General features: G+C 44.8%; 1 protein-coding gene across 2 annotated transcripts in view; it reads left to right on the forward strand.

Annotated features, from left to right (window-relative positions):
- The window catches only part of CXADR (CXADR cell adhesion molecule), a 125,181-nt gene that overhangs the window by 96,471 nt on the left and 15,854 nt on the right, over positions 1–12,856 (forward strand). The window contains exon 8 of one of the 2 annotated variants that reach the window (XM_073617065.1): positions 1,169–1,258. The exons of the other annotated variant lie outside the window; for it this stretch is intronic. Within the exon in view, the coding sequence (XP_073473166.1) occupies positions 1,169–1,243 (75 nt within the window). The 3' untranslated portion in view covers positions 1,244–1,258. Of the gene's footprint in view, positions 1–1,168; positions 1,259–12,856 lie in introns of those variants that run through there. 2 annotated transcript variants of the gene reach the window in all.

The following is a 12,856-nucleotide window of genomic DNA, read 5'->3' on the forward strand; positions in this document are numbered from 1 at the left end:
AGCTAAGAGATATTTTGATCAGTTTATAATGCATCTTAAGACAGTGTTTTGGGTTTTGTTTTTTTCACCTCTCTAGTTGTCCAGTAAACCAGCCTTTTTCAATCAGGGTACCTTGAGGTTTCTTCAGGGGTGCCTTGGCAAAATGCCTAAAAATTGCCCAAAAATTGTGTACAAGCTGGCATGTGGATGAAGGCTGCCTTTTTAGTTAGACAAAGTCACATGTTTTCATTGTGCACCATTACAAACTTCTAGCTGCCCCTGTCCTAATGACCAATAGCATCATCAGGAGGATGTCAGTTTCCTACATAGCATCTTTGTTTGACCCTCCCCTTCCCCTCTCCATCAGCTTTGGGGTCACATTAGCTGAGGGATGGGGAAAAAACTGAGGGAGAAGAGAAACCTTGGAATACTAGTCGAAACCAGTTTGCAAAAGGTGTATTTGCTAATGTGTCACAACTGGGTGGGCCCCCGGGCACAGTGCTCTGCACCCGAGCCCACTCTTTTTGAAGCCAATTAGAGCCCCCAGGCTTTAAGAATGTGCTTCCAAAAAAAGAAAAAAAATTGAAATCCATGCGTCGGGTGCCCTGCATATGTAGATTAGGGGCCGGGCACGTGGATTAGGGAGGCTGCACCCTGTATAAGCACTGTTGCTTTGGAAGAATAAATCCCCTCCAATGTTCGATGTCCTACTTGTGTGGATGTTGCTGCATTATGTAAAACTATTAGAATAGCTTTTACATTTTGGAATGGGGTGCTCGAGACTGTCCATAATTTTTAAATGGCGCCTCGAGATTGTCCATAATTTTTAAAGGGTGCCTTGACCAAAAAATGGTTGAGAAACACTGCTGTAAACTGTTGTATGTGATGGGAAATCCTAATCTTTTGAGTTGTCAACAGAGCTAGAGGTAAGGAGAAATACTCCATTGGGCTCAGTGACAACTTTCTAACATGGGAACTCCATTCATCTTGGAGTGATCTCTTGTTCCCTGGTGTGTCTCGAGGACAGTAATTGAAGGGAATTGTGCCCTCAGCAAAAAGTAACCTGGTAAAGTCTCTATCTAAAACTAAAGTTTATAATGTTACATTTTAAAGTGAATATGTTTCGTATTTTGCTCAATGCATATGAACACTTTGCGCCCTGATTTGCATTGTTTACGTTTCTTTACAGTGCAGGTCTGAGTTGGCTGATTGCGAAAACAATGTCCTCCCTCACCTCTTACCTCAGCAGACTTTAACCAATTAAGCTGGCTGTGTACTAGTAGCTACAGGGTTCCATGGGTGTCTTGATTTCGTATGTTTTACAGGCCTTCACGCGCTTTTTTCATGTGAGTTGCCAATTTGGTTTTTATCAGGCAATAAATGTTTTATTGCTGCACTGAAATGGCCCCCTCCTCTGTGTTTTTATGTCTCGATTCATTGATTTTTATTTTTTTTGGTCTCTGAAGGTGCTGCATCTTGTGATAGGAAGTTTACTGGAGTCAACCCCTGACATGCATGATAAAGACTAGTTTATTGGACTCATGGTTATGCATCCCAGTGTTTTTCTATGCTATAAGGAGGTTCCCTATACACTACTTATGCCATAAAGACATTTCTTTTGTTCTAATGGGGAAGTACAGCAGAGTCCTGAAGTCAACCCCCCCCTTTCAGATTCTCACTTTGCACACTCAGACATGGTTTAGGTCTTAGAGAACAGGGCGTACCAACCTAATGCATTATCCCAGATACAGTTATTGTATAAAAAGGATATAAAATCACTCCAAAAGCATTTGGACAAATAACCGCTTGAATACACCACTACCATGTGGCTTCAGTCTTGGAACCAGTACTCTACAAATCACAGGGGAAACCATACAGGAGCCCCTTGCTGGCTGATGCATTTCAAAGGTTTTACCTTCAAAGCCTGCGATGGTAAAACCTTCGAAACGTGCCAGCCAGCAGAGGCTTCTGTATGGTTTCTCCTGTGATCTGTAGAGTACTCGTTCTAAGACTGAAGCCACATGGTAGGGGTGTATTTAAGTGGTTTTTGTGTTTTGTTTATTTTCCGTATGCTTTCGAGTAGTTCTATACTCACATTTATTATATAAAAAAAAAGCGGAGTATAGAAATACTCGCAAGCATACTGACAAAAAAAACTGCACCTCGACCATGTGGTTCAGTCTTAGAACCAGTACTCTACAGATCACAGGAGAAACCATACAGGAGCCTCTGCTTAGCTAGCGCGTTTCGAAGGTTTTACCATCGTAGGCTCTGAAGGTAAAACCTTCTAAATGCATCAGCCAGCAGAGGCTCCTGTATAGTTTCCCCTGTGATCTGTAGAGTACTGGTTCCAAGACTGAAGCCACATGGTAGTGTCGTATTCAAGCGGTTATTTGTCCAAATGCTTTTGGTGCGATTTTTAAATCCTTTTTTTTATACAATAAATGTATCTGTTATAATGCACTAGGCTGATGCACCTTCTACTTTCTCCATTGATTACGAGGACGCCCCCAGTCGTAGAGGGCAGCAAGGCCAGGAGCAGTATCCCCCGAGGAATACAAGAGCTGGGCTACCATTCTTTTGTACTAGATTAAATTTAGGCCCCTTTCACACGGATGGATAAAATGGTGCTTTTAGCTGCGGATTTTCTAATTTTCTACCGCAGCTAAAAGCACACAATGCTTTCCTATGGCCCCATTCACACACTGCGTTTAGCTGCCAATTCGATACATGCGGTGCTGTGCGGATAGAAAAAATAGAATTGACTGCGTCCAGGAGCGATTTAGCGCAGCTATCCACACATAACCGCAGGTATTCGCAGTGCACTGTGTCAGCTGCGGATAACAGCACCGAGCTGCTCATCGGGAAAGGAAAAATGATTTTTCCTTTCCCAAAGAGCGACAAGCACGGGGAACCGACTCAGATCCCTGCCAATGCCCGGCACTGTTTGGTATGAATCTTGAGGGGGTACTCCACGCCAAATTTTAAATTAAAAAAACGGCGTGGGTTCCCCCCAGGGGCATACCAGGCCCTTCGGTCTGGTACGGATGTTAAGGGGAACCCCCTACGCCGAAAAAACGGCGCGGGGTCCCCCTCAAAATCCATACCAGACCCTTATCCGAGCGCGCAGCCCGGCCGATCAGGAAAGGGGGTGGGGACCCCCCCCCCTTCTGAGCCGTACCAGGCCGCATGCCCTCAACATGGGGGGTGGGTGCTTTGGGGGAGGGGGCACCCTGCGGCCCCCCACTCCAAAGCACCTTGTCCCCATGTTGATGAGGACAAGGGCCTCTTCCCGACAACCCTGGCTGTTGGTTGTCGGGGTCTGCGGGCCGAGGGCTTATCGGAATCTGGGAGCCCCCTTTAATAAGGGGGCCCCCAGATCCCGGCCCCCCACCCTATGTGAATGAGTAGGGAGTACATGGTATGGGCATGCTGGGACTGTGACGTTTTAGGGGGCGTGGTCAACATCACCCGGTGACCACGCCCCCTAAAACGTCAGTCCCAGCATGCCCAGGGACTGTGACGGCATAAGGGGGCGGGGTCTCCGCCTATATAAGTCAGAGCGGAGCGCTCAAAGAGCATTCCAGCCGGAGAGAGCGTCGTGTCAGCATCGGAAGAAGAGAAGAGGAAAGAAGCCAGAAGTCCGGACCTCCTCTAGCAAAAGAGCAGCATGAAGATAGCGGAGGAGCCGGCAGAAGAACTAAAACACTGGGAGAAGAGGCCAGAGACAGCGGAGAAGAACCAACCGGACGCCGGGAGAAGAGGAACCGGAGGGACCCCCCAAGTCGGAAGAAGACCCCCCCAGCTGTCAAATGACTTTAAAAACCTGTGTAATGTGTTTTATTATTGACACTTTTTCCCTAGGTAAATGGGTAGGGGTACCATGTACCCCATACTCATTCACATAGGGTGGGGGGGCCAGGATCCGGGGGCCCTCTTATTGAAGGGGGCTCCCGGATTCCGATAAGCCCCCCGCCCGCAGACCCCGACAACCAACGGCCAGGGTTGTCAAGAAGAGGCCCTTGTCCTCATCAACATGGGGACAAGGTGCTTTGGGGGAGGGGGGGCCCCGTAGGGCCCCCCCTCCCCCAAAGCACCCACCCCCCATGTTGAGGGCATGCGGCCTGGTACGGTTCAGGGGGGGGGGGTGCTCGCTCGTCCCCACCCCCTTTCCTGACCGGCCAGGCTGCATGCTCGGATCGGGGTTTGTTATGGATTTTGGGGGGACCCCACGCCGTTTTTTCGGCGTAGGGGGTTCCCCTTAACATCCATACCTGACCGAAGGGCCTGGTATGCCCCTGGGGGGGAACCCATGCGTTTTTTTGTTTTTTTTTTTAATTTGGTGTGGAGTTCCCCCTCAAGATTCATACCAAGCAGTGTGAGTTGGTACCTTGTCATGGAAATGGCAAACCGCAGCTAATCGCACTGTGCAAATGCAGCTGATCGCAGTGCCTGGAGTCTTGAATTTCACAGGAAAAAAAAACATGCTTTTAACTGCGGCAGAATAGCCGGCCGTGTGAAAGGCGCCTTATTGTCTAATGGTTTAGGTCTTGCTAGCCCTGTCAGTACTGACTGATCCCTAAGGCCTCGTGTACACTGCTGCTGCTGGTAAATGGACGTTTAGGAGCAGTTTTTTTCAACTACTCCTGAACTCTCCTCTGTTATCTTATCAGTACATGTACACAGGGTCGTTTATAGTCCTTTCTAGGCAGTTGAGTTTAGAAGCCCATTTTTGGAAAACAAAAAAATTTGTTCAGATGCTGAGTTTAGAGGCATTTTAAGCGTCACTAAACGCGGTAACTCCCGTTTAGCCGCGTTTCGTTTACATTGATTGATAGGAGGATCCGCATTGCACAGCAGGGAGGTGAGGGGGAACAATGAGAGGAGATGGTCTTTCCCTGAATTGTTGGTTTCCCCAGGAATTTCTTTGATGGAGGTGTTTGGTACAAACAGCAGGATGAGTATTTAATCTCCCCTTTGCAAGCATTTCTCCTACAGTATTTGCAAGTGTGTGTATATATAAGCAACAGTCACTTTAAAGGCAATTCACACCAGTGGCATGCATTATTCTCTGTATAACATTTGTGCACTGGTGTGCGTTACACTTTAGGGGAGGTGCAATGTGTTTTTTTTTTTTTTTTATTTTTTTTTTTTACTTTTTGATCTATGTTTAGCTTTACGCACTGCAGCGAGTTGTGACGTGCAGTGAAGTGTGTTGCACTGCATAAAATGCAGACCTGCCTCATTTTTACACAATGCACACCACCACACATGTTGCGTGAACAGGGCACATAGGGATAAGCTCAGACATGTTCAGACGTGAGTCCAAACTGTCAAATCGGATGGCCAATCATAGGCGGCAGGAGCGTGCTCTGCAGCCGCATGTATAAAAGGGGCGTGTATACATGTGGCTGCAGGGAATGCCTCTGCTGCCTATGATTGGCTGTTTGCTTTGACAGCTTCTTGTTTGTGTAGCTCAGGTGGGTTCGGACTCTTGTTCGATCATCCCTGATGTTGAACGAAGAGCAAAGGTGCCACTTCAAAACTGAACTCTTAACTGAACTAAATGGTACAAAGTCATTTGTGTGTGTATATGTGGGAGAAAAGACACTTCATACATGACTTTTATGGGAATTATGTAGTATTAAGTCTGTCATATGAATGTCATGTTTGATTTTCAGGTCCAGCAGTCACTTAATATCCTATTGTGATAGATTTAAACACCCTGTGATGTAATGCAGCCACCTGATCCACTCTGGTCTCATTATTAGATTACTGACAATAACACTCAAATGGTTTCCACAATTTAACCCTTTATGTTGCTAGTTACTAGAAAAGACAAGACAAAGGCATGCTCTGTATTAGTGTGTGGCGTTGTTATGCTTTTGTTAATTATAGCTTGGATCTGTTTGTTTGGGAAGTAATTACTGTGCCCTGTACATGGATGGAAAGAAGTGCAGACCGCTTTATTTAGGCGTCAAGCACACAGGATGTTTTTTTCCTTCCTTGGACGCCTTTAATCCTGGCTGGAAAAAGCAGCCTAAAACTGCGTCTTGCACATGAGTTTAAGTGCACCAAGCCTTTGGGCATTCCATTGGTCAGATCATTTAATCTGGTCCTTGGGAATGCATGAACGATGAACCACATCAGCTCCGGAAGGTTTACCCCCCCTTCGTGACCAGGCCATTTTTTTGCGATACGCCACTGCAGTATTTTAACTGACAATTGCGCAGTCCTGCGCCACTGTACCCAAGTTTTTTCTTTCTTTTTTTTTTTTTCACAAATAGAGATGGTGGTATTTGATCACCGGTTTTTATTTTTTGCGATATAAACAAAAGAAGATCGACTATTGTGGAAAAAAGAATATTTCTTTCTGCTATAAAACATGCCCAATAAAAAAATGTAAAAAAGCAAACTTCATGAATTTAGGCCAATATGTGTTCTGTTACATATTTTTGTTATAAAAAATCCCAAAAAGCATATATTGATTGGTTTGCGCAAAAAGTTATAGCGTCTTAAAACTGGGATTATTTTATTTTTTAAATTTTTTTTAACTAGTAATGGTGGCTATCAGTGACTTATAGCGGGATTGTGGTGGTAAAAACGGACACCTGACACGTTTTGGGGACCAATGACACTAATCCAGTGATCAGTGCTAAATAAAATGCATGGTCACTGTACTAATGACACTGGCAGGAAAGGAGTTAACATTGGGCAATCAAAGGGTTAAATGTATGCCTAGGTTCTGCTTGGTCACTGTGGGGGAAGGCAAAGATCCCCCACAGTAAGCAACACAGTAACAATACCATCCCTTCGGTTAGAAGGCAGTCTGCCTTGGTTACATAAGCAGATCGCCGTTCTGCCTGAGTAATCGGCAGGCGCTGCTGGGCTCCCGCGCGCGCCCCATCACTTACTAGGTACGTGATCTGGCACAGAGCAGCCGTCCTGCAGCAGTAAATGTATGGTCTTTAAGTGCGTTTAGGCGCACTCAGCATTTTTTTCTGCCCAAAAGCTTCTTTCCTGAACACGCAACACTTTTTGCTGATACTGTAAATGCCTATATGTGTATTTACAGGCTGAAAAAATGGCATTTTTTTTTTTAACTTTAAGGATATATAATTGTGTATAGATCCCTTTACACTTGATATGTTACCCTGCATGCATTAGAGGCCCATTTATTTTGAATTGGCTGCCAACACCTGTCGGGTGCCATTAGTCATGAATGGCACGATAACGAACTACGCAGAGTGGTGCCCGATATAACGCATTAGCGCAATGCCTAGGTGTGATCTGGACTAGTGTTACTGTAGAAAACCATGAGAATTTCTCATGGTTAATACTAAACACTTAATATTTATGGACTATTTTTGGCGAATAAGAATATTGTTTATGATTGGTTCACATGTGGTTTCCCCACGGCTGTGTTGCTTGTGCACAGCAGCCCACTCATTTGAATGGGCTGCTGTATCTACTGAAAAGGCAGCGAAAAGGTCCCTGCACCTTTTCTGAAAACTCAGCCGCAAGGAAACCGTGTCGTTTATTGCGATTCCCAGTGTATGGGGGTGCCATTAGGTTTAATACATCTCCTGAGTGGCAGAATGTTTCTCTGCGGGTGGTTGCAGGTTGGGAACAAAACCACCCACGCAAGTGTGAACCAAGCCTTATCCCTGGTTCACACCAGTGTGGCTTTGAAATTGCATGTTTTCAAAGCCACAGATCAGGGCGATTTGGACCTCTGATTTAATTGCGACAATTCCTTTAACAGAAGTCAATGCAAGTCACAATGAAATTGCAAAAAAAAGTAGTGCAGGAACCTTGAATCGCAACAATTTGAACAGTTCCATTGCCAGCAATGGGTTACGACTTGTCATGTGATTTTGAACTGCCAAATCGCATGACAACTTGTACTGGTGTGAGCCAGGGCTTAGTGTCACTTTAAAATTCTGTTACAAAGCATGACAATTATACACTGATCAGCCACAACATTATGACCACTGACTGGTAAAATGAATAACCTTGATTATCTTATCACATTACAATGGCCCCTGAAATGGGGTGGGCTATATTAGGTGGCAAATGAACATGTTGTCCCTGAAGTTTATAGGCTAGCGTATGGATTTGAGCAACTTTGGCAAGGTCCAAATTTTTATGGTGATGACTGGGTGGAGCAACTCCAAAGCTGCAACTCTTGTGGGATGTTTCTGGTCTGTAGTGATCAGGACCGACCAAAAGTGGTCCTAGGATGGTAAACTGGTGACAGGTGGTTAACCAAGGCTCATTGATGCATGTGGGAAGGGATGGCTGGACCATATAGTCTGATCCATCAGAAGAGTTACTGTAGCTCAAATTGCTGAAAAAAGAGCAGACCAGTCAGGGTGTCCATGCTGACCCGTGTCCAGAGCCAAAAGTGCCTACATCAGGCATGTAAGCATCGGAACTGGACCATAGAGCAATGGAAGAAGGAATTGAGTTTTCTTTTCCATCATGCCGGGTGTATGTGCGTCACTTACCTGGGGAAGAGGTGGCACCAGGATGTAGTATGGGAAGAAGGCAAGGTGGAGGCAGTATGGTGCTTTGGTCAATGTTCTCCTGGTAAACCTTGGGCCCTGCCATCCATGTGGATGTTACTTTGAAGTCCATGCCGTGACGGGTCAGGGCTGTTTTCCTGGCAAAAAGGGGGCCTACTCAATATGAGGTGGGTTGTCATAAGGTTATGTCTGATCGGTGTATATCTGGTATCTGCATGGCTTAACTGATTTCCCTGCAGATTTGAATGTTATTCATATCTCATAAGGCATTTACAAGAATAGAGTGTGACATCAGAATCCATCTTAGGCGGCATCTCCACAAACAAAACCCAGACGTGGGCTGTTCATAAATATTCAACATCTTTTGAAATTTGATTCTCCCTGAAGAGAACACTTGAAAATTAGTTGGGCTACGGAGGGTAGCCATCTTGTCATGCAAAACTGAGCTATGGTGATGTCTCATGGTCCTGCTACAGTGTATTATCTATCTGTTCACCTGACAAAATGGCCGCCTTTTATGTGGTGAAATGGCTACTTTCGCCTTCTTAGAGGGCAGAGGCTTCCTCCAGCAATTCAGGCCACAAAATCCTGCTCTGCCATTTACGGTGTATGGTCATTGTCAGAAAGTGCCATATAAACAACCTGCCTCTTATCTCCTGAGAACACTCAGCTCACTTTAATTACACAGCAGGGAGGGGGGGTTGTTCAGTCAGTTTCTTCAAATAAAACACAAGTAATCAATGGCAGCTCAGGAGAGCTTGCCTTTTGTTATTTGCTGATTAAGTTCTTGTTGACTTTCCCATTTAAATATAAATAAAATGGTGTTTGTGTTCGGCTATCACATGAGATTAGAGTTATATCAGGTCTTGCTTGTTTAGTTCATGAGCTGTAATAGCAGACCTGGCCTCCCTCATTTACACAGCACGGCGGCCATTTTGTCTGTTATCAACCTCAGGGCATGACAAATTTGCTTTGCATCTAGGAGCCAGCTTAAGTTAGGAACCAGTTTTTTTTTTTTTTTTTAAGCATAGCGTGGGTTATCGGCACCCGGGGCAAGGCAGGTAATTTGTGCCCCCTAACTTACAGCAGAGCGTCCAGCCAATAACCACAATGTAACATAAAGGTTATAGGCTGGCCGGAAACAATGACAATGAAAACCTGATATAAGGGGAACTCTGCTCCGTTAGGCCCCGTTCACACCTGGGCGTTTTGGGATTGCAACAGAATCGCTGCAATTTTGCCCGCAATCTCAAAATGCACTACAATTGCTAAACGCAGGTTCAGGTGTCATTATTTTCAATGGCACCTAAAACGCGGTGCAGTCTTTCTGCGATTGTGGTGCGGGTTACTGCGCAGCAATTTGCATCATGAAGCTTGTCGTACATAAAGGAGCAGGAGCTTTTTTTTGGGTGACGAGCGTCACGTGATGCCATTTGCCGCACGGCAAAACCGCACTACGTTTTAGGTGCCTTTGTAAATGGCACCTGAAACTGCGTATTGCGATTGCAGACAGAAACGCAGCAATTCTGCTGCAATCCCAAAACGCCCAGGTGGGAATGGAGCCGCCCTGGTTCACACACATGCAATTCTGGATGCCTTTTCAAACTCAGATTCACATGACAGGATAGTTATTGTTTACCTATTGAGGTGATTCACACAGGTGTGATCCACACACATTGCGTTTTTAGTGTCATTACGAAAAAGGTCCTGTGCAAGTTTATAGAGGTGTGTTCCAGAGTCGCAAGTGATAGAGTAGAGTGGCATGCGGAGATAAGTGTTCACTTAGGATTGCTATTGACAGGAGTTTTTGCATTGAAGGCCACGGGATGGGGTTCTTGCTTTGAAGGCCACGGGAGGAAGTTGCAGAGCCAAAATCGCACCTGTACTGAAATTGCACAGAAACCTGAATGACCTTGCATTTTCAGTACAATTAGGTGTGAACCCAGGATGCAATTTCTAGTCGCCATGGCGACCTGGAGCCTGGGATTTGTTGATCTACAGGGTTGAATATGTACCCAACCTTGAATATGTAACACATTTGCAGCCAAACTTGGGATTAGAACTACTGAAGGCCCTGTTCACATCTGAGCACCCCAAATGCACTAAAGAAATGGGTGTTTTGTTGCGCGACAAAACGCCCAAAAACATGTTGCTCAAAAACTCGCCAGAATCGGCTTTAAGAAAGGTTACAGGAGCTAGTTCGGCACATTTTTGGAGCAGAGGGCAGACCAATAAACTGAACGGTGCTGCTCCCAAAAAGCACGTAGAATGCAACGCATCCACTTTAGTCTGGGCCCAGCTGACACACAAACTATTTTTGTAACCATGCAACATAAAGGTATTCTGCCACAGGTGGTGCTGTGTCGTACTGTAGTAACATCAGCTACACGTGGTATGCTGTGCTGCTGTCCATTAGCAGTACAGGGACTACTCATTATTGTCAGCCATTCAGGAAAAGCCTTGTATTTTTATCAGTGAATAAAGACTTCCTGTGAATGGCTGAGATGCACTCAGCCTGATTCAGTTTTGTTGCAGCCGGTAAGTTACCTGTGATGCTGCCAGAACTCAGCACTGTATGAAACTGATGCGACTACAGTATGATACAGCAGTGACAGCGGCAGAATAACTTTGTTATGGGAATGGTTCATTTGGGCCAGCTTGGCCCAAACAAACTAAAGAGAATAGGGACTTGGGCTTTAAATTTGTTGTCCATTCACATGGTCTTCATCTTTACAATCATAAGTTGACCCAAATAAGCGATTTTCTACACGAACAGGTGTGCCCGCTGAGCGTGCTGTGTGAACTGTATGTACCCTCATGTATACAGCACTGCCTTCTGGCAATGGGATGGGAATTTTCCTTTCCACGCTCCAAATAAAATATAGGTAGGCTGAGTGCTGCTTAGCCATACACAGGCAGCTTTCTATTCTCTCAAAGAATACAAAGCTTCCTCTGATTGGTCAAGGTGAAGAGGTGGGACAATGGCATATTGAGCTCTGACTCAACCAATCGGAGAAAGATTTGGCGTACTTGTTAGTATAGAAAATAGTTTGTTTCGGCCAGCTTGACCTACATGACCTAGTTGTAAACCTTCATTTTTGAAAATTTAAATCCAGGTTTCTACTTGCCTGTTCTGTTGGTATTGCACAGAGCGGTCCCTTACCTCCTTTTTGAGTTCATCTATCACCACCACGTGCTGGCGCTGTCTCGATTGAGTGCCCACCCAGCAAGCTGTGTGCTGATAATCGGACAGGTTTGGTAGTGAGAGATGGAGAACTGAAAGAGATATCTCTACCTTCTTTGGATGTTGACCATTTGTGTTAACCTCTTGCTGACCCACCGCAGTGCTTATAGTGCGGCAGGCGGCACATGTAGGCACAATTAGGTACATGTACGAGATTATGCCTACTTTGGTATAGGGGAGCACTGTACCCACCCAGCTATCACACCATGCCTGGGCCAATCGCAGCACCCTGTACCATGTGATCAGCTGTGGCCAATCGCAGATCACTAGTAAACACAGCTGTCATGATCATTGTAATAAAGTTTAAAAATTCCCCGATCACCCCCACAGAGCAATACAGTGTTACTATGGTGACACTAAACTACTCTGATTAAAGTATGTAAAAAAAATAAAACAAAATAGCTTTTTTCCTATCATACGGTGACGTGTCCCTGATCACCACCACTCTAGTTATGGTATATAATGGCACTGTACTGGTGACAGTTGGTAAAAAAAAAAAACAAAAACAAATTTTATTTCTTCAATTTAAAAAAAAATAAATTATGACAAAAATATTACAACTTCAAAAAACTCACCATGCCCCAGACTGACTGCTTTCCAAAAAGGAGTATTTGTAGTGTCCTGGCATTTTAGGGCCTCAAGAAAGGAGATAGTACAGCAGAATAGATCAATTTTCAAATATATACAGTATCTCACAAAAGTGAGTACACCCGTTTGTAAATATTTTATTCTATCTTTTCATGTGACAACACTGAAGAAATGACACTTTGCTACAATGTAAAGTAGTGAGTGTACAGCTTGTATAACAGTGTGAATTTGCTGTCTCCTCAAAATAACTCAACACAGAGCCATTAACCACTTCAGGCCCGGACCATTTGGCTGGCCAAAGACCAGAGCACTTTTTGCGATTCGGCACTGTGTCGCTTTAACTGACAATTGCGCGGTCGTGCAACGTGGCTCCCAAACAAAGTTGACGTCCTTTTTTTTCCCCACAAATAGAGCTTTCTTTTGGTGGTATTTGATCACCTCTGCGGTTTTTATTCTTTGCGCTATAAACAAAAATAGAGTGACAATTTTGAAAAAAAAACATTATTTTTTGCTATAA

Source organism: Aquarana catesbeiana, linkage group LG02, assembly GCF_042186555.1.
Source record: "Aquarana catesbeiana isolate 2022-GZ linkage group LG02, ASM4218655v1, whole genome shotgun sequence".
NCBI classification, from domain to species: domain Eukaryota; kingdom Metazoa; phylum Chordata; class Amphibia; order Anura; family Ranidae; genus Aquarana; species Aquarana catesbeiana.